The 23,182-nt window shown below is 36.4% G+C and overlaps 1 protein-coding gene and 1 long non-coding RNA gene across 5 annotated transcripts in view; one reads left to right on the forward strand and one right to left on the reverse strand.

Moving 5' to 3' along the window:
• Positions 1 to 6,156, forward strand: part of LOC126927012 (uncharacterized) — a 31,803-nt gene extending 25,647 nt beyond the window's left edge. The window contains exon 2 of the long non-coding RNA XR_007715079.1: positions 6,037 to 6,156. This is a non-coding gene — a long non-coding RNA (uncharacterized LOC126927012). The remainder of the gene's footprint in view (positions 1 to 6,036) is intronic.
• LOC126926971 (uncharacterized) overlaps positions 1 to 23,182 on the reverse strand; it is a 234,636-nt gene that overhangs the window by 139,299 nt on the left and 72,155 nt on the right. For 3 of the 4 annotated variants that reach the window (XM_050743275.1, XM_050743273.1, XM_050743271.1), the window contains exon 2: positions 5,216 to 5,678. In XM_050743275.1, coding sequence (XP_050599232.1) covers positions 5,216 to 5,534 — 319 coding nt within the window. In that variant the 5' untranslated portion in view covers positions 5,535 to 5,678. Of the gene's footprint in view, positions 1 to 5,215; positions 5,679 to 7,336; positions 7,425 to 23,182 lie in introns of those variants that run through there. The other variant, XM_050743274.1, reaches the window with a different exon arrangement.

A 23,182-nucleotide genomic window follows, 5' to 3' on the forward strand; every position in this document is an offset into this window, starting at 1 on the left:
TATATTTATTATTACATCATGCATTATATACTATATATAAATATTCGTCAATGATAATAAATATACGTGCAAGTAATCGTGTTGTTGATTGTAATCAAATGTAACTTGTAACGCTATTAGTATTTTAATCTTCCTGAAAAATGTTGAAATGTTGATTCGACAGCAGAGAAGAATAGCAGAAATAGAAAAGTAAAAGGAATCGCAAGTGTCGTATATTAATGATATTATCATAGGTCTATAACATTAAATTAAGATTCTTAAGAGATGAAAAAGGTTTAATAGTCGATTATACAGATATTTCGGATACACGATAAATGCGAGGTTTGTCAATGGTCCGTGAAAATTGTTTGTTTGGAAATTTGTTTCCAAGGGATCGTTCACGGTTGTCCAATTTAACAAAATGGAACTCGTTGCATTTTATCGATCTAAAACGTCATGCGCAGATATTTTGACCTATATAATTTATATACCATACACTGTACAGATAAGTAGAAAATAAAATAATTGACACTCGCATATGCGTATCTCAGATAGTTACTACTTTAGTTAAATGATTTAATTTAATGGAAATCGCTTACCATAACGTCTCGTTTTCCCGCGTATAAAATCATTCGTACGATCACTAGAATCATGTTGGATTCGAGCGATGGGTCCATGTAAATTGCACTGACCTAGGATTAAAATACGTACGAAAATGTAACAGGCGTTAAAACAGTATTACAGCCTTACAAATAAATTATTATTGAAAACTCTCGTAAATACATCGTATCTTATATAATTTTCCTAAAAAATTAATTTTATTCGTTATATTTATCTTAGGAAATGTACGTTATTAATCTCAACAGCATTGGAAAATCAATTACCGAATGGCTGAAATTAATCGATTACAAAATTCCATTACGGATAAATTATTCGCTGAACTTTTTAAAAGATACGTGTAAGCTTTGAACAGTGTAAACAGAAAATACAGAGCTTCCATCCGAATATACGATCGAGATGTTTGAAAGCAAATAGCGTACCTTGAAAATACAGAGATACGCATAACTCTGCCCTATGTTTCCCGGTTGCTTGCGTACATATGTAGTTGGAGGTATTCTATATCTAAGTATAATAACAGAATTTCGTTTGGTATTACTTACGATGTTTAAAAGAGCCAAGATATATTGCTGTACTCGAATTCCATGAAAACGGAGTAATCAGCAGCTATTCCAAGCTCTAGCCATCGTGGCGACGAATCCTTAGCAGCTGGTCTTTTCTCTATGAAATGACTTATCTTAGAAATCGACTTATCTTCCACGAAATTAGAAAGTCTACTCGACTCGACTTGATAGCTTAAACGCATGATTATTAAAAGCATAAATTAATATCTACGAGCAAGTATTCGTGAAATAATTATTATGATATAAATAATTATTTCAAAAGTATAATTTCAAAAATATCAATTCGGTATCACCGTGAATTTCATCCTGCAAATTTCTTTAAAATTCTTGACAAATTTTGGTAAACGTATTCCTCCAGCAAATTTGTCTATTTTTCTATTTTTTACATTAAATTAGGCAAGATAGATAAAGATTCGTGCAATGGACAATATACATATGTGTAATAGACAGGGAATAATAAAATAAATTAAAAACAGCGAAATATAGATGCACGTGTAGAAGATGAAGCGAGAGTGGAACGCAATAGGGAGAATAATTGTAAACCGAGTTCCTTTTAAGGCTGAAGATAAGCTATTCTTATATTACATGCTGTTATTATTACTTTTGTACACGATAGATTGGAATATCAGTACAATTTCTTTCTTTCAGTAATATTCGATGATTCGTTAATTTATTAACCGCTATATTGTACGTGGTAAGTAGAAAAGCAACGATTGTACAAGAATGGCATTTGGAAAAATATTTGACTTACTTGATAATCTGTTCCTTTGCAATTTAGGACCAGAGAAGTATCCAATTTCCTCGGGATTTGTTATTTTATATAGGTTGGGGTTGATAATCAATCTCGGATCCACTCGGATTGGTTATCACACCTTTTATTTTCTCTCTTATACAAAACACCAAATCACACAGCAAACGTTTAAACTCTCCCAATGCGTCTTAGCAATTAAGGCGTGGTCGACTCTTATGACAAAAGAGCGTCGTTAGGAGTCGTACCAACACAACCCTAGTAACCTTTTAGTAACTAGCGGTCATACCAACTGAGCATTTCTCAACAGGATTTACGTCGATCGATAATTCTTCCACTATTGTATCGTTGTATTCTGTGGAGACATCGTCTTTTTCATCGTACAGAATCAATTTCTCAGCTTCTGGGTATTCCACGTCGAAGACGTCACCGGAAAGATTATAAAATCCCTGAACATCGTGGCTTAAGGAATCGCGTTTGCTTCGTTTCGACTTTCTCTTACTTTCTTCAACTTCGAATTTATTCGATTTCCCTGTAACCGAATTATCAACGTTTTACCACGTTTGCCTGTCTTATCTTCGCTATTCTCGTTACGGATAAAATGAAAAAATAGTTGCAAAATTTCTGAAATTGTAAATACGACCAGACTGGAACGTATCAACGACATATACGGTGTCACAAAATTGTGACAAGTCAATATTCCAGTTGTTAGTTTGTTGAATTTACGCCACCGCTGATTAAACGTATCACGCTTTAATAGAAAATTCAATTTCCCAGCGGGGAAAATGGAATTTTGCGCTAATTAAAGTATTGCGCTTTTGTACAAAATTCCATTGTTTTCTGTTGCCCGCGAAAATGCAATTTTACGACGGACATTTCAGACAAATTTCCATCAGACGGCTTTCCATCCGTAAAAAAGAATGCTATCTATAAAAGTGTCAATGGAAATTGATCAAAGTAACGTCAAACAAACCCGTTTAAACAGCGAGGTAAATAGACCAATTGCTTTTAACAAAACCTGTATCGTTGCTCTTAACCGTTTCACTTTTAAATATCAATCGGCGCTGTTCCTCATTAAAATTTCGATTCAAATCGAACGAGAAATACAGCGTAACACTTGGAATTTTCTATCGTTTCTCAACCATACTTCGAACATTTACGTCGCATTCTTCGATTCATAGGATCGCGATGTTGGATTCTTCGATTTCGATACAAAAACGTTTCACAGCTTTCGACGCGGGCAATTTAATTAAGAGAACAAATAATTTGTTTATAAACTGCCAATTACGTGCCTTGAATTTCCGATATATGCAATAAATTTCATTGCTACTTGACCTGAGTGGGTCATAAAGTTGCAACCGTGTAAACCGTGCCACGTAATTTTATTGCATTCAATTTTCCACGTTTCCAACAATTTATCAAATTAGAATTTATCCGCGCATCGTACGAAATTTTTCATAAAAATTGATTAATAATAGTAGATATATAGCTCCTCGTATTCGTAAAACAGATTTTTAATCTGTAAACAACGAGTCGTGGTAATTACGATACGATCGATTTTCAACTTAGCAAAATTTGTTTCCATTTAACATTCACATCCAGATTGTATTTCCTTTGTAATAAATTAATTATATAATTAAATAAATTTATTATTCGAACCGATATTCAGATACAGTTCGAGTATACTTGATAAATTTTCAGACTCGATTCTCCAAGTCGAAAATGAGAACGTTTTATCCTATACTTTTTCTTCATTTTTCCACAAGGATTCGCGTTGTTCTCGCTTTCAGACATTGTTCCGTTGCATCCTGTATATACGGGGTGTGCCAAATTTAAACCGTCAAATTGTAAGTAGTTGATTTACAGACAAGAAGAAGAAGAAGGAAGAACTTTATATAATGTTCGTCAACGGACGTTTCTTTACAGAATTACAAACGAGTATCGTTCGTACGAAACAGGTAACGACGCGTTTTCCATCGCAGCGTGCAAAAGTTCGCTGTATTATCGTGTCAGCGCAGTTGCATGCTTTTCATCATGCGACAACAAGCCCGTGTCGTTAATAGCTACAATAATGATACAATGAAAAATTATTATCTGGTATGTTTGATTGGTCGTTGGAGAACGTTGTCCGTGTGCTCGGATAGAAGCCTGACATCGATCAACGATGGGAGTAATACGATCTCGTACACACAGTTGCTAACAATTCGATCGAGTTGCAAAAACCGCGTGTTTTTACTCGTTGCGCTAGTTGTTCACGCGAACTCGCATCTCCAGAATAAACCTTCCGTTTTACAGTTGCGAAACCATAAATACAGAAAAGAAAACGCAGTTCTTGAAACTCTGACGAAACGCTGATAATACGGTCAATTGTCGCGTGCCGTGGAATGGAAAATTCGTCGTTACTTGTTTCATACGTACGATACTTGTTTGTAACTGTGGAAAAACGCGTTTATTGCCCAGCTTCGTACGACATGTTTTTCGGTAAATATTTACAAAGCGGACAATCTCGCCATATTCAACGGCTTTGAAATATGTTTGCCAAGGCTAATATTCCGAACAACTTTTTCCTGTAATACTCTTTACCGTCGCTCTGCTTTCCGCGATATTCGCAGCAATTTCTGTCTCGACGACAGCGATGATTTCGTAGTTTCGCTTTTCTCGATATCACTGCTAAAGCTTTTCCTACCTCGAATAACGACGCAAAGCTTCGTATGAATCGTATCTATCCTGTTACTTGATACGCGAATTTAATTCGAGGTAGCCTCAGTGATGTTTCTTCCCTGTGCGAGTTGAAAATGATTATCAGAACTGCATATATATATATATATATATAAATGTACGGACATCAACGTCCGAGACGTTCGTCCATGCCAAACGGTAACGCGTACAGGAAACATTTGTTCAAAATGACTTTGACTTTAGCTATATTTTTAAATTGGAATTAGCTAATGGTCGTTCGCTTTGTAAATGATTATTTCTTTTTCTTCTTTTTGCCTGCAGATTAAGCCCTTCCTGTTTGACGGTTTAAATTTATTAAATTAAATTTATTAAACCGAATATATATATATTCGTTTGTACTACGATTACTCTCATACTCTATGTATGGTGTTATCATATCGACGCTATCAGTTCTTACAGTATCACGATCAGAGTCAATTTTAGAATAGAAGAAGCAATTAACGGCGGATCGCAAAGTAAGAAGCTTATAACATAATTGGCAAGGAAGTCGGTAAATCGATCAACCAATCACCTACATCCAACCGTCTAACGAAAGATGAAAAGCCATCGCGATAACGATCCTTCTCACCTGCAGGATTTTCCGGATTCACAGACACGAAGCTCGAATTATTCCTGATCGACCACCACTTTTCGTTTTTCGGCTGAAACATCACATGCTGGCCATTCGTCAGCGGCTGAACGAAGAACGATCTCTGCCCGATCAACATCAAGGCGTACACTTCTTCTTCGCATATCGTCACGACGACGAAGGAACTCGCGTCTCCTTCCAAGCTGCCTTGTCGAAGATCGCAGTTCGCCTTGGCGTTACGTCGCTCGGACTTGGTTTTACCCTGGCGCACCCAATTCACGGTGAAATTCGACGACAGTATCAATCGATCGTTGGACATGGTCCTTAAGGTCCAGTTGCTGATCTCGAGGAACACCGGCTCTTGGTGGAGATACTCGCGCCAAGTTTCTCGGTCTTCGTGGGTCGATCTTCTGTTCCGCGCGCTCTCATTCGGGATCACTCGAGGGTAAACGATCTCGTACTCCTGCAAGCTTTGCAAAAAGTCGCTCATTCGCGACTTAGTAGCGATCGTGCCGAGCAGCCACGTGGCGAGGAGAAAACTGGGAAGTTTCGATCGCGTCATGTCTCGCGCGCTTTGATCGAAATTTCAATAGGATTTTCTGGCTACCCAAAACTCGCCAGGCATGCTCGTTCACTCGCAGACGTAGTTATCGCGATGAAAGCAGCTAATTCGCAGACCCGATATTCTCATTTCATTTCGCCGGTTCGTAACGCGTTCGAAACGCCGTGTCATATAGACGCGGATGCGACCATACTCTCGCGTTCTAACATTTTCAATGTCTCGCGCTTTATCACGTAGCTAGCGCGGAAGTAATACGAAGGTGAATCGTTGGTTTTAATACACAGGGTGTTGTTTAATCGATCGTATAATGGAGAAGGGAACGATTCTACGGTACACCAGAGATGAAATGAAATCATAGAATGCAGTGGTTTTGTAGGTAGTGCTTTATCGAAAAGATTAACCGTGAATATTTGCTCGACCTATTTATACCAAATTGATACAGTATCTTAAAATACAGACGAATCTTTCTCAATTTCCTTCGATCATCGTCTCTAGGCGTACGAAACTGCCTCGTTGAATTCGAACGTTTCTCGATTTCCTTCGACGTCTTTCAATTTCTTCTTTTTTCAATCGCCGTTCGCCTTCTCAAAGCTGTCTTCGAACAGAATTCTTAGAACGACTTCCAATTCCTTTCGATTCGTCCAATCGTTTAGCTTTACGAAACTGTTTCGCTAAACTCCTTTTTCCACTGTACTTGCGTATCGTAACAAACTCGTCGGCGGTAACTCGCGTCGATTAACGATTCACCACCAGTAAAGTAACCGGGAATGCAGCAAACTAGTAATCGGTAGAACGAAGCGGAACGTAAGTGGAGCGAGCGATAAGAGCGATCGCGACAATCGCACGCCTCGCCCTGCGATTCCCACGCGAACGAATCATCAAATTCGAGCCAAAGATTCTCACTAACTCGAAGATTCGCGCCAGTATTTTCCACGCGCGCGTCACACAAATTCGAACGACTTTCGCGAAAAGGACGGAAGGATAAGACGATCGATCGGATCTCGGGTCGATCGCGATACCCCCGGACAGAAGGTTTCGACGAAAAAGTGGAGTAGACGCGACGAAGGAGCGTCGTGCAGCAACTGGTGGCCAATTTATTCACCACGTGCCGTAGGAATTTAATTTTCTTTCGCGCAAGAACGATCCACCATCGGAGAAAGTAGAATATAATTAATTTCGATCTCGTGTCGATCGCGACGTTCCGGATGGAACGTTTCGCCGAAGAGGTGGAATAAACGCGACGAAGGAGCGTCGTGCAGCAACCGGTGGCCAATTTTTCCACCACGTGGCACCACGTGGAAATTTAAACGTTTCCCATGAAAATGATGCACCATTGATGAAAGTAAAATACGATAATTAATCGGTCGTCGAGTCGAACGTGATATTCCGGATAAAACTTTTCGATGAAAAAAGTGGAGTAAACGCGACGAACGAGCTTCGCGTTACGACTGGCAGCCACATGGACGGATGAACGCGGCTGGAAACGCACGCGAGTGCAGCGGCGAATTGTGCGTAAGAGTAAGCGCGAACGCGAGACTGGAAAAAGCACCAGCGCTTACCGCCCACTGAAGTTCTAATAATGGCAGCTTTATGTGCAATCACCGAGAAACGAGGATGCTGGCGAACGCATTGTTCGAACCCGACCGAGACGATTTAACAAGGGCCGAGGATTTCATCTTGAACGTTGCTCTTGTCACGACCGGCATACTTCAAATCCGATGGACCGATGATGGAGATAGAGATGTGGCGGCCTTGGCGACAATGTATATCGCCGAAGTGCCTAATGAGTCACCTGTATCCTAACGGTCCTTCCACCGAATGTCCTAGAAGTGTGACAACGGTCACGTACGCCTACAGGGTAGTGGGGATATTGAGGGATGACAAACAAAGAAGAAACAGATGTTTTTTCTTTTCGTTCGAGCCCCCTGTTCTTTATTTTACGTGACACTCTCGACCCCACCAGAATTCTTCGCTTTCCCTTGAACCGCGAACTCGAAAATATCGTATTCAGTAAGGCGACGAATCTAATGAACGGGAATTAAATCTGTTCCGACAGCTTCCTTTGCCTGGATGAAAGAATAAGTACGAGAGATAAATTATGTCAGATAATGCACAGTGACTGGCAGAAAAGTCATATCTACTTACGTGTATGAATTCTAAGTAAAATTTATATTAAACATTTCTTTTTTTGTCTATTACACACTTTTTTTTCTATTCTACGATATCTGTCACACGTTTACTCGTCTCGTCGATTACAATTCAGTTTTATAAAATTACAGCATTTCTTCTTCAAATTTTCTTCATGGCTTTCGATATTTGCAATGCTCAGTGCGTGGTGGCTGTGCAGCTACAGCTAACAATATCTTGTATATCAGTATCTTTTATAATCTTATACAGTGGCTGTGAAAAGGTATTTATATGCGTTAGGTTGTCCCAAAAGTTTCTTTAGTTTTATAAGGAAATATAATGTTATTATTATTGAATTCTGTACGAATAAAATAAAATGGATTCTATTACTACAAAATAGATCATACATAATTCAATACAATAATATGATACAAAAAATGTACATTTATTATTTCCTCACAAAACGAAAGAAACTTTTATGCCAACCTAATGCTAATACTTACGTATCTCTATCTTTTTCAATTTTTTTTCATCAGCCGTTACATTTCACTTTCAACTAGTGTCAATAGTTCGTAGTCATACGATAGTACTATCAAGTGACGCGAAATTTATCTGTCCATCTGCATAGTGGATGGTTTTCGACCAGTGACTTTAAGCGATTTTCCACTTTCTTCATATTTTTGCTTAGATTCCGCTTCGCTTAAAAAGATTCACATGTATCGATATGAAAATTATTGGAAGATATTCTAACAACTTGCAAGAGTATTCAAGAATTTTTGAGCACACTTTTTAAAACACGAGAACGTAAACAGATATTGCATGATCCTAAACGATCCAGCGTGTAAATGTCGGTAAGGCTTTTGCAGACAGAGGACAATTAATATGCTTTCAATTAATATAATTGATTAGCACGCTGGGATAAACACAATGGTAGAAATAATACAGAAATACTTTTTGTAGCCACTGTAAGTAGCTGTTGGGTACAGTATTGTTCAAAAGTAGACAGACGCTCGATTACTTTTGGCAAAATGTACTTTACTCGCAAGATTATGCATAAATGGACTGCAAAATTTCATAACAGTTAAACGTAAAACGGACAATAGCCTACGTTTTGTAAAATGGTTTATCGAAATTAGGAGATAAAGAATTTCAGATAAGTAAGAGTGTAAAAAAGAAGAGAAAGATGGTTTTAATATTAATTTTAAAAATATTAAAAGGGACATTTCTGATTTTCTTATCCGTTGATAAATTGTTGTTTGAATAATTGCTTCTTGGAATAAAAAATATTTCTTTCCATTTTATTTGCGTTTTACACAACGAGATGAATGGCAACGAACGAGATGCAAAATGAGAGATGCTTAGCATCGAGGCATTACGCGTGGGCGATAGATTAGTATGACTCTTCAGAAAGAAATTACATTACGCTTAACGACGATCGTTATTCTTTCCTGGAATGGTTTTATTTCCTCTTAACAAGGCGATGTCGTCTCACGTTTTCTACGAAAAACAAAAAATTCCATTCTTTGCCTTAGTTTTCATTATATGCTATCGCACGATAAATCATATCCCTTTGTTCACGGATGTGGAAATTTAATTAAAACCGATTTCTAGAAACGAATATGTGTTTTCCATTGGAACAAAACCCTATATCCCGTTAGAACCTTCCAGGAATTCAAGAACTTTGTAATTTTCCGTTTGACGATGTCGGATCTACATTCAACCTAAGCTCTCTCGATTTCTACGAAAATGATAACACGCAGATTTCCAGGATGCTGTTGAAAGAACAGAATGCACGAGTATAAACTGAATGCTTTCATTTAGGCAGTGTAATTACGTTAATTGGTTACAGCTGTAAACGCGCTGGTATAAACTATATAGTTTAAGCGATTTAGTAGATACCTGATCTCGCGTTTCCCTGTTTCCAGCGAAATTTTAGTATTATAAACGGAATGCGGATGTTTGTGCGTTTGAGAGAAATGTGGGTGTGTATAAACGTCCAGGTTGTACACTCTTGTTCACGAGTATCGAAAAATATGCCGATCGTTAAAATTGTTCGCTTCCTGCAAAATAATCAAAATAATTGGAAACCAATCGGAGGATACTTAAAAATTAAAGTAAAATAAAAAGAAAATTAAGGTATAATTAGTAAAAGAATATTGTACAGAGATCGTACGAAGGAATTTAAATAAAAGTTGTGTACAATTTTCTAATGTTATGTGTCCACGAGAAAATTCCCATTCTATTGGGTTTTCCCAAAAATTTCTTTCGTTTTATAAGGAAGTGACAGATGCACATCATTTTTTGTTTTACATTATGATCCATTTTGTTCTATTAGTAGAAAACGGATCATACAAAATTCAATAAAATAATGTAAAAGAAAAAATGTTGTGCATCTATTATTTTCTTATAAAACAGACAGAGACTTTTGGAACAACCTAATATGTTTCTCATTGACATCCTTGGGAATTAAGTAGAGGATAATGGAAAAATGGAAATCGATAAAAAGTATTTATTATTAAATCGAGAGTTTTAATGATTTTTTTTTTTTAGAAAAGTTTGTTACTTTATACAATTTATTGGTAGTGTATTGCTATAACAATTTTTCTAAAATTTACAATTTAAATTACATTGGTTCGTTGAACGATCGAGTAATAACTTAGCAGTGTTTTAAATCTCATTCTCGTAGATTTGATTGTATTTGTAATTATTATAATTATGAGCATCGTATTCTTAAGAACATCCCCTTTTTATATTATCAATTGTTCTTTGATTTATCGACATCATTAGAACGAGAACATCATTATTATTTTCTTATTTCTGAGCTTCGTATTATCGATATCGTCGTAATTTTATTGATTTATTAATCAATATTCATCGTAATATTATTATGAAACACATAAGGAATGAAACTCCATGTACACATTTATAAAATGAAAACAGCATTTTCATTGGTAATGCGATAAATCTTATGTATCGTGTTGTTGTGTAATATTACAGTGTATGTTACAATGTACGTATAAACGCGTTAATAGAACCAATTATTCTCATCGGCGACTAAAATGATTCACGATCGTGTGTTACTTCGTCTGCAATGTCAGGACGGATACATGATAATTGTTAATGTAATTTGTAATACTAAAGCTAGAAACAGATCGATCCCTCTTATCGTCAGATCGTTCGCAGCACCGGTACCGATATTGCAAAACGATTTCTCGCAGCAAGTGGTGCAAGCGGAGAGTTTTGTTCGTTCACCGACCACTATACATCCGGAGTCGCATTTGTTAGTACACTTTCTCTCCACCGACCAAGTTTGTGGACTAGACGTTGAATCTTCGGTGCTGGTAGTGTAAGAAAATCGCTTTACCTGAAGAGAAAGAAGCAAACGTGAAAGGAATATTTGCAGATTTTAAACTTTCACGATGTTCGTTATATGACATGTCCTAGCGGATCGCAAGAGACACTCGTACGCTAAAATATAGTATTTCTTTTAATTTTGTCCGAGTACGAGCTCATTTTGGGCGGCATTAAACCACGAACTTGATAGTATCGAGCGAAAAGAGAAAAAAGAAGACTGAAAAGAAAAGATGAGAAAGAATTCTACATGTACGTAGAATGATTCTTGATACTAAAATTAAATTAATATTTGCAACAATTCCTTGTTTCACTCTGTATGACATTTCACATTGGAACTTGTAACGAACACGAGTGAGTGTGAACGTAACATATTTTTAGTCAAGGGAATATCAATTTTCCAGAATATCTCGCATCATTTCCAGAGAATACGGTTCGTTCATTGTTAATTCGGTCGGTTAATATCGATTACGGATTTCGTAAAATTTTTGCCGTGTATGTGCAAACTGTACAATTATATCATATCCAATATCATTGTTGATTACCAATAAATAAGAAGAACAAATAAAAAATTGCATTTGCATATTCCCTCTAATGTGTACACCATGTACATATGTTCCTATAAAGCGGATTCAATTTCAATAAAGTACGTAATTATTATGAAACTGAATTGATCGACTATATTGAACATTTCCAAACACTAAAATCGCGTTATGAACGAAATGAAACTGTGGCTCTATCTTGAACAGCCTTCTCTCGCTCTCGTGTTGACGATAACTAATATCGCTTTTAGCTAGCTGTTTGCTATATTCTGTTTGCTTTAAAAGCACGCGATCAAAGCAAAATATCAAACATCTGCTGAAACACGTGCGTGACCTGTGTATAATCAACAAGCGTTGGAATCGCTGTTATCATTTGTCATTACCATACAGGTCCTTTTATCACCAGTGCACTTGTGCCCGAAAGTGGTGAAGTTTCCAGTCAGATTGGCGCATCTCTCTCCATCTTCCATTGTATCACACTGATGACACCATAAATCGTTTGCTCGTTCCGACGCTGCGTGAGTTCGATGTTCCGTAGTTAACAGTTGGCCTGATCATCGGACACAATCAACCGACAAATACGTATTAATTAATAGAAATCGTGATTTATCCTAGATTTCTAAAGATTATTAAAATCGACGTAGGAATCGGACGTAAGACGTTGGGCAAATCGTTGTCTACTTTTTAATGCTTCGCATCTTTCTCTCTTTTATTTCTTAGAAATTACTTCCTTCTACTTCTTCCTTTCTTTCATTTTTCAAACAAATGTGTCGTGCTTTCATTAACGTCAGATTTTTGTACATTTTTGTAAAAATAAATAGATATTAGTCTTGACATTTACAGACACATCGGCGATATGCGTAAGATGAAATTTCGTCGCGTTCGTTGACAAGATTGCTAGGAAGATTGCGGAAAGGGATATCATCGAGGAAATCGTCTAATAAGGTGAAACATCGGTTTAGGTTTCTTATTTAGAACGGAATTCTTCGGATGTTTAGCTTTTCCGTCGAATAGCGTCTCTAACGATATTTCGCCAAATTTTCCTGCTGTTCTTGCGATACGTCCGACGGTAAGACTTGGCAAGCAAAATATCGTAAACGTATCCGGAAATTACGAAAAATTTATTTCGATTTATTTCAATTAAACGTATTCCGAGAGCAGCAAACGTATTCCTTATCCATTGGCAGGTAATCAACGAAATCATACACGGGTACTTAAAAATACCTACAGTTATGAAAGATATTTCCAAGTTCGGAAAAACGCTTCCACGCAAGTTTGATCAATCGTACCAATCCTCTAGAGTTTCAGCTTCTTAACAGATTCGATCATCTCCGAAGACTAAACAGACGGTATACGACTACGTTTGCATCTACACGACAATTGGATCTACGCAAGACTGCAGATTCGATATCCACGAAATATTCTATGTATATTTCATGAAGTTAAAAATTATACTGTTTTATTTCACATCTGGTTCCAATAGAATAAGATGGATTAAACGTAATTCAATAAAATAATTTAAAACAAAAAATGTTGTGCGTCTATTATTTCCTTATAAGATAAAAGACACTTTTGGGACGGTCTAATGTTAAAAATTCTCTGTGAAAGTTGATTGTAATATTCTTCTTATCTAAAGAAAAAGAGAAAATAGAAATAGATGTATTCAGTATGAATTATTTATTTTATACATAGGAAACATAGGCAAGACGGTAAATGAAAAAGGTAGCCTCGAAATGAGAATTCATCGCGAAGCTTATCACGGAAGAAAAGTCAATTAAATGCACCGTGTACGATGATCGTTGTTTACACGATTCGTAACACAAATGGCTAACACCTACGAGTGAAGGCTTCAACAGGTGCACTTTCCTCTATATGCAGTTTATATGTAGAGAAAGATCTTCGCTATAAATAGACGAAACATCGTTCCTTCAGACATCTAGTGAAAACTCCCTCAACGAAACACGCTCCTAAAACGCAACTTGCTCGTAAAACAAATAGGGCCATGTAACTGAAAGGAACCTCGAGAAAGAAAGAGAAAAATGGGAAGAAACAGAAACTTCCATTTTCCATTACAGAAACGCTCTTTGTTGAAAGAAAAATTCCTCAAATTAAAAATTCTCAAAGACGAAATACCGCCATTGTCTATCCTGGCAAATTATCTTCCGTCTTAACCAGTTACCTACTCTTGACGAGTATACTCGTCACGCGTAAAAAGCAGTTTTTGCTGTTTAAACTGCAATTTCAGCGAAAACTAAAATATATTCGTAAATTTGAAGACGTTTCGACCATTTGGAAGCCAGGACCAGGTAAAACGAACAAATGAAGAGATATAAATAATTATTATGAAAAAACTATAATACAGCGTGAACAAAGTAGTTGTTCTGTCCTTTCTAACGCATTTTAGTCGCATTAGTCGCAACGGCTAACTGGTCAATACATTGTCGAGTCGATCAACTTTGGTATTCCGATCGTATCGACGTGAAAATCGGCGTGACGAATAAGGCGCAAGAATCGTTTTCTTCTCTCGCAAATACCGAAGATGGACAACGCGTATCGGCGAATTTTTAATTTCAGAAAAATGTAATTTGATTCGTGGCGAAACGTGTGAGAAACGCGTCGAATTAAAGAGGCGAAGGTTTAAGCAGCCCGACAAAGCGAGTGAAATGCGAGGCTTACCATTGATGCTTACGACCATGGAGATAGACACGACGATCAGGAAGTACGTGACAGGGTACATGTATCGGCCATGTTGATAACGTCTAGCGCGTCACATTCGAAAATAAATTCGGCTGATGTCATTGGCGCATTGATCGCATGCTGGTGTATGGCGGCGAGCGCGTTGCGACGCAAAACGAGCGGATTTGGGTACAATAGGCAGCCATATTGAGAATAGCCGGAGTCTGCGCTGGATGGGTACAGCTGCTCCAGAAACCTTGAAGCCCAAGGAAAATCAATATCCATGGCAGCCGGAAGGTCCTGTTCGTTCAGCGGGAACGTTTGACGTCAAAGTTTCTGCGCATTCGCATCACACCCAGAAAAAAGAAAATTCACTGTCACTGAATCAATGATTTGTCGACACCGCAACTAAAATTCAACTTACAATGCCTCGAAAGCTAAAATAGTCCGACACTCGCCGTAAAAATATCTTTCGTTTCGTACGTTCATTCGAACGAAATAACTCGTCTGCAACTGTGGACCGAACCATTTGAATTTTGCTCGACGAGTTAGAGGAAATCTTCGAAATGTGTTATTTAAATCTTCGTTACAGGTCCAGCTAGAAAAGTTGTAAAAAGCTACCTTTACTTTCTTCTTCGCTATTCCGACTAATTGTACTTCTTTCAACATTTCTTTACACGTCACCTATTGTTAATCTTTCCAATTCTTCTAACTCGTAAAAAAAAAAAAAAAAAAAAAAGAAAAAAGGAAAGAAACAAATTGTTTGACTCAATTTTTGAAAAGTTATTCTGTTTTAAAGAACGCACCAACGCCTCCTATAGCCCGTTACACGAGACTTCGGGATTTTGTTCGTTTTGTAACGAAACACGACTATCCAGATCACATTGGTAGAATTTGAAATCATCCTGAAAGTGCAAATGTAAAAGGCAGAAAATAGTTGTGGCGAATATTTGGGGGGAAAAATAGTACATAGTATAGATAGGTATTTTGAGCGTACAATAAATATCAAAAATTATTCCATTGAATATCAAGACGTATCGGTACAACAGATAATTGACTGTTTAATTAATTTCGTGAAATTAATTTCCTCCACGAGATACACCATAAAGAGCTATCTTCAACATGTTATAGACGCGAAATACTGTCCCATTGAACATTGAGATGCATCGATGTGATGGATAATTGACTGTTTAATCACTTTTGGAATCTCTGCGAAATATACACTCGCACTAAATATCTTGTTACTTAAAATACAATATAATATGTAATATGCGATATGTAATATAATATGTAACATACACGTACACACGCGATATATTTATAAAGAAGCACATATCAGAGTTGGAATAATTTCGTGAGCAACAGTAGACGGTAAATGTAATTTGCAAACGACCTCTTTATCAAATATCGATAAACGCGATCGATATGGAAGGGATCAGTCCTTATGCTGGCCAAATATTCCGTCATCATTCAAACATCCATCGAAACTAATCCCAGTACATACCATTCGAATAATCGAGTAACTTCGTTATCGCGTATGATACAGTGCAATTACTTGATTGCAATGATATCTCAACGATTATTAACAGATACCAAGATGTCTCGACAGTTGCAAAAATCTTTTATAAATAAATTACACGTGGCTCGCGAAGCTGTTTCAACGTTGCTGGAAACTTTTTGCGTATATGATATACGAAGCATTTCGAAATGATCATTGCAGCACTGTAGCGAGACACGCCTAACTTGATCGTATCGGTGAAATTTCAAACGGATTTGGAAGTGTGCATAGAAGTTATATTTACCAGGGACACGTACTTTCCAAAAATCATCAAACTATTCGAACAGTCAATTATTATTTAGTATGTTAATAAGCCACGATGTACAATACCCTTAAAAAGTTAGAAAGAATAAATTTTCGGAAAATGGAACAATTTGACTTTCAAATGGCTTGTACGTGATGTAATCATCTGTTTGATGAACTTTTAATTGCTATCGTAGATAGGATCGTAAAATACTACGAATGTTACAGACATTGTCGTGATTTTCCTATAAAGTAACACACGGCGCGTAGTCCGTTTGATGTTCGATTTGCTTGGCTCTTGTAATCCAATTTCAATAAAATTGTACAAAATGCACGTGATACGAAAGAAAATATAAAATATACAAAATACTCTTTACTTCTCTTTTTTTTTTCAATCATATTCTCAAAAATATGAATTTGCATCAAAATCTACAGTCCAATTAGAATATTAGAAAGAATATTCAGACAGACGATGTATATAAAGGAGATACAAATTACGACGATGAGAGAACTCGCAAGATATTTGTATCTGTGAAATTGCAACTGTTGCGTCGATAAATATCTACGCCGATTAAATGTTTGATACACTTCGGATTCTCATCGGAAAACCAGTAATAACATATTTCTATTTCGTAATATATTTCTGATGTACAGAGGATGCTCTCAAAAAAATATACACCCACTTTAATTAAATGGTATCGTGAAATTGCTGCATCGTATTATTACAATTTTTATACAAATCTTCCTTTCCTTCAATTTTGTGTACATTTCGGATGTATTCCTTTCTTTTAATCCTATTAATGGATCGATAGATTTAATTTTATAAAATTGATTTTTTGAATATTTATACATTCCATATCTTTTTAAGCACCACGTCACACGATTCTTTCGGTAGAAATAACTGCGTAAATTTAATAACTGCGTAAAATTACATTTTCTCTGTACCTGGGAGCTTTTGCGCGGTGAATTTTATACGATCGAAGCCCCTTTTTCGAATGGCATGGGTGCTTCGGCATGGGAAAGTGCCTCTCCATTATCGTTTTAGCTGGCTGTTTCCATTTGTATAAAATCGTCGTTATTATCGTCTTTATCACAACGAAACCATCCCATTACATTAGTGTATTTAAGGTTTCCCCACAGTTACCCCATCATTCGAGCAATCCACGTGCTTTACATAATTCTCAATATCACGTTTCCATTTTCTAACATCTGTGACTGTAGCTTTTCCAACGTCACGTACTCTTGATGAATTCTATCGCCGATTCTTACACCACCTCCCACCTTTTTAATTAAATTCTATTTTCTTTCTGTACGACTGGAACGTTGTTAGTTTCATACCAAATTCTTATTTATCGGAATTCTATTCTATCGAACAGAGAAAAGAATGTGTAGATTTTTTAAAAAGAAACTTATCCGTCACTGAGAAATGTTAGGTTCGACTGATAAAACGTACAGACACCAGAGTATTCGTGGGAGCAGTCGAACATCAACGATCTCGGCATATTCCACCTCAAACGCGATTCCGTAAAATTCAAACTAATCGTCCAGCGAGCTGTTCCATGTTTTCCAAACTGAACAGATCGTGAGCATCGGCCAGCGATATGGGAAATGAAGATAATTTCCAATTGTTCGTAACATCTGACGATCATTCGACTTAAAACATAGTTCTCGCGGTCGCGGCAAACAAGTTACGCAGGCAATTTGTCAGCTGTCGAACGAGAGAGCTGGCTGGTTGTACTGCGTTGAAGCAGAGCGATGCGAAGAACGGGAGAGACGCGAAAGGGAAGCGTTCACCGAGAATACGTCCGTTTCGTCTTTCTCGTTAGACGGTGGAAATGAATTGGCGATTTCACCATGAATACTACAAAGGAAGTTAACGCTGTAACTGGCGCGAGTTTCGCGTGAAACGTAGCCTTTGACGAGGTGAAAGCCGGTTTGTTTCCGCGTCTCGCCGAACAAATCCGATAACCAAAATTGTCTGACGAAATTGTTTTACACGAGCCGTGTTCTCGGTAACGCTAGCGGCTATTTAATCAAAATTGTCGGCCGCGTTTCTCGTTGGCCGTTCGATCGACCAACGTGTAATTAAAATGATACTCTTAATAGATCCTCATGGACAAAGATAGCGAGGCTGGCAGTTGGCGAAGCGAGCTAAGCAAATAGCGAATTATATCGCGTGTTATAACTGGATCGTGGAAGTTTGCGCATATTTTTACACTGATAAATTAACCCTGCTGCTGATCCTCTTGTCGTAAGACAACATAGGAAAATATATAAGTAAATAGTATCGCGAATAATTACGAATAATTGCATTCATTTTCGTTAAAGGTAAATTATATTGTATTTACGTGCCAAGGATAGAACTGAAATTGCCGCTAATATTGATTTATTCTTGTTAAATTTCAATGTCAGAATAAAAAAGTTTAGTAGTTAGCGGTTGCGACCTCTTTGAAAAGCGTGTACCTAAAAGTGTGTCGCGAACAGTAAGCGATGGCGAGTATACTCGTCGAACACGGAGTACGGGTGGCTGTTATAATATAGAATTAAGTTGTTACGAAACGACTGTTTTATTTTTCAATTTAGTACTGACGGGGCTCGTCGTAACGTAAAATACTGCCATCTCTTCGTGACGAGTATACTCGTGGAAAACAGCCAATTGGTTAAACCAGGACCAGATCACGATACCGTTTAAAGATGAAATTTGTAGAATGGTTAGAGTTAGAGAATATCGGAACTTTGTATTATTATAACGTTTACCATCGCTGCGCTCTCGATATTAACCCTTAACTGCTGCTCTGGGATTCCCAGACGATATAAACATCCGCGTAACTTCGCTCTCGAGCAACGCGTGATGTCAAGTAATTTTCAATTAAGTCGCCCCTTATGACTATAACTTATAACTTCTGATCTTTGTTCCGTATAGGAGTAATTGAGAACGTACAACTTTCCTTTCGCTTTGTTTCGTCTTGTCCATTATGGATGAAAATGCGATTATAGTTACGAAACGAATCATTCTTCGTTGATCGCGATACAATGGAAATGTTTACAGCGAACGTTCCCGAGTGCTTCGAATAAAGAAAGAACGATGCAATACGATACTCTTTGACTTATAAATAACTTTCCTTTGAGACCAATCGGTGGATCAATTTTCTGGCTCCGCAGACGCAATGTTACACGTAATCCTAGGAATCGTGAAGTTTTCAGTCTTTTCTAATATTATTTTTCAACTTGAAATTCAATCTATTGGACGTAGGAATATTTTTACTGTAAACTATTAGAAAAATGTCCATCGTATAATCGACGAGCATCGCGAGAGTAATATCCAGGCTTTAAATTCTAAAGGCTCGTTACCGTACAACTGTAGTAGGCAACGTCGTTGCTCTAAACACGTACGTAATTTTGTTCACATTGTATAACCGATAACTATTTTCTTTTTATTATTTCTTTTTATTCGAATGTCCTTCAGCTTTCGCTTTACCACCGTACATCATCCCTACGTCATGCACCGATACTATTTTTCTTTTACACTGTGACACTTACTTCTCTGCTTGACCATGAGATCCTGATCATCATGCAAATGGTCTAAGACTGTTGTCGTAATACTCTACGGAATAACTAAAATTGTTGTATCGTTCTAACACGTTATAGATTTTATTAAAGAGGAACGTTTACTCGATAGAAGACTCAGATTCAGGAAATAAGACACCGGTTTTCCCTGACGCCACTTTACGATATAAATAATTAAACTTTTTCTCCCTCGTATATGGAAAGCTTAAAATACTTTTCCTGTATTATCTATGCCAAATCTCCTGTCAATTTCGTTACTAAAATAAATGTTACAGTTATCAGCAATAATCGCTTGCACTCGACTATACGTTTCTTTAATTAAAAATTTATCAAAGCGAAGTCTTCGATTCTTTAAATTCTGCAAAATTTGATGAAACGCGCAATGACTCGAAACTTCCGACGAGTAATGTACGCGAAAGACTCTGTATACTCGTTAGGTCGTTCCTCAAACGAGAAACAGATCAAACTGTTCGCGTTCGAGTCAAAAGTAAAGGGAAAAGATTAAATTTCCTAACTTTCCGTCGATAGGATCTTCATCGATGTTTATGACAGTTGACTTCTCTTAATTAGCGAAGCTTCAAGCTTTCGATATTTCCAAGTTTCAATAATTCTCATTCTCCGTTCGCCTTTCAATGACCGTTATTAGCGTGAGCGTGTGTCAATAATCAAAGCGAACGATGCTCTTTTGAACCTTCCTTTCCTCTTCCATTCGTCTTCCTTTTCAGAACGGAATAATGGCTAGATCTACTTTACTCGTTGCGCTGATTTAACGAGTGCGTGTTTATTCTCTCTTTATTCTTCGTCTGCTTCTGCCCTCGCATCTGTTGAACATCGATTCGATTGCTGAACTCGACTGTGTGATTCTCCTATCAGGAACGACATTTGCGTCGGAATATACATGTTACGGTCGTTCTTTAAAATTCTTCTAAATTAAAAGTTCCTTAAAACTCTCCTAGCTGCAAAGTTCTTCTCCTGAAAGAGTCGCGGTAAACGTGGATATCTGACGTTACGCGTTCGTTAACGAGCTTCTCTTATGTCAAATATTACAAAGCAACGATTTACCCAAAATATAGAAATATCTTCCGAAATAGCGGACTCATCGTTAGATTATTAGATCGCGGATGTTCGTGCATTTGTGGGAATTTTAAAAATGCAAAAGTCCATGAAACGTTTAGGAAACGTAGAGGATGAAATAAATCTTATCTATATATATCTTGAATATGTTTGTGTATGAATATCTTATGATTTGTGTGTATGAATATCTATATCTTTGTGTATGAATATGAATATCTTTGTGTATTTGCTACGATATAATTATTAAAAAGAAGAAGAAACTTTCAATCATGAGAAAGATGGAATATAATGAAATATATTCAGACATTGAATAAAAATTTTTATTTTCATTTCGGAAGATGGAACGAACACGAAATATGCAGCAAATTTTGCGAATGTTTCAAAATGAAGGAACTGCGCAAATATAAATATTTGCAAGTTAATTGCACTTAATATGGAACACCTGACTTTAAAAGCTTCCCAAAAACAGAAACATGCTTTTCTTTTCAATTGCCTTCGAGAAATTAATAAGTCCTTTCTGTGTCGCTTTATAAATTCTTTTAACATCGATATTACGTTTTTTCCTAATATTAAATTCTAACAATTTCTTACAATTTTTCAGCTGAAAGTTGTATTAAAATAATTTTGGCAACTGCTGAAAATTGTTGAAATTGTTGCACCAAGAGCGTAATTTCTGGGAAAAAAGGGTCGATGAGAACTCAAATCCTTCCGGGACTGTTTTACTCGCTCTATTAAACAAACATGTTTAATGATAAATCATGCAAAAAGTAATATTTTTTACGTTCATTATTTAACACGACTCTCAGAAAAATTTTATAGGCTGTCAAACGTAACAATCAACTGCATTCGATCAACGCATGCTTTCATTTTTAAGGAAATGTTTCATTTATTATTTGCGTTATTACTTTAATAAACGTTTGCTATACCGTTAACGTTCATATCTATAAACCAACGTTTACTTACAGCTTTACCCTTACATAACGTCAATCTTCGAAAGAATTACGGATTTTTATTATACAATATATTAATCTTAGTTATTATAACGTTAAGTTATTAGCAAAATTACAAGATTGAAGTTACCAGAAGAAAAAAAGCGAGGTGTTCGTTTCCTCTTTTACAAATATAGAAGAGGAAGGTTGCTTAAGAATGATTAAAACGTAAAATGAAATTCTAATTAAATAAACGCCGTATTACCATTTTTCTACTATAGTTTCGAGTAAATTCCGCGCACTAATCGTATTTCTCTACGGCACAATAATAACATTCTGTTAATCAGCCTTTGAAATGTCACCGCAAATGTTCCATGTGCAACGTGACGTGTATTCCGTGATAATTTTCTTAAACTATATGAAGTTAACGTTTATAACATTCTATAAAGTAATAAGCAAACTAAATGAATAGCCTTCATCACGCTGTATATCCTGTTTGCATATTTAATATTAATATCAAAGCTTCCATGCAAAAAGATGTTGTATTTTGCAAGCGTATTTTATTACCGAGTGCATAATAATTCATTAACAATCCCCACGATTTATCGTCACAGTACGAAAGTACGTTCAATAATTTACATTCTGTTTTTACACAGTCTGTTGTAGCTATACTTTGTTTTCACGTATTTCAAGTAAACATATCATCGATAAATACACCAGTACAAACGCTATTATATCGATGCAAACGTTAAAACATTTTCATCATGGTGAAATGTATTTGGTACATCAATTTTAGCGAATTCAATTAATGTATGACGAATGTTAAGCATTTACTTTGATTCGTTGAGTTTTAAGAATGAAATTAATTAAAATTTCCTTCAATCAAGGTAGATGTAATTTTAACAGAAAATTCCATTAAATTTCTATAAGTATTTCTAATGGTTACTCTTATGCCTATAGATAAAAATTAAAAAGCAAACTATCCTATAAAAATTAACAGATAAGATTATTTTTTCCTGTTAATTTCTATGCCATAATTGCCTCTTCGATTCCCCATTTCTCTACGATTTATTCGTCTCGTACACAATTTTAACGTAATATTTGTAACAACAGACAGAGATACTTAGTTAGATTTAACACGATTCTTTTTTTCGCTTTTGTTAAAAAATTATTCGCAGACCGCAGCTCCTCCTTCGATAAATTTTAATTCTCATTACGTGTACGTACATAAAACGTAGCGAGTACGAAACAATCACAGAATAACGTGATCTTCGATGAGATGCGATGTTTTAATAAGTTCTGATAATAGATGCATCATTAAATATGTAATTGGAAATG

This window comes from Bombus affinis, unplaced genomic scaffold, assembly GCF_024516045.1.
Source record: "Bombus affinis isolate iyBomAffi1 unplaced genomic scaffold, iyBomAffi1.2 ctg00000068.1, whole genome shotgun sequence".
NCBI classification, from domain to species: Eukaryota; Metazoa; Arthropoda; class Insecta; order Hymenoptera; family Apidae; genus Bombus; species Bombus affinis.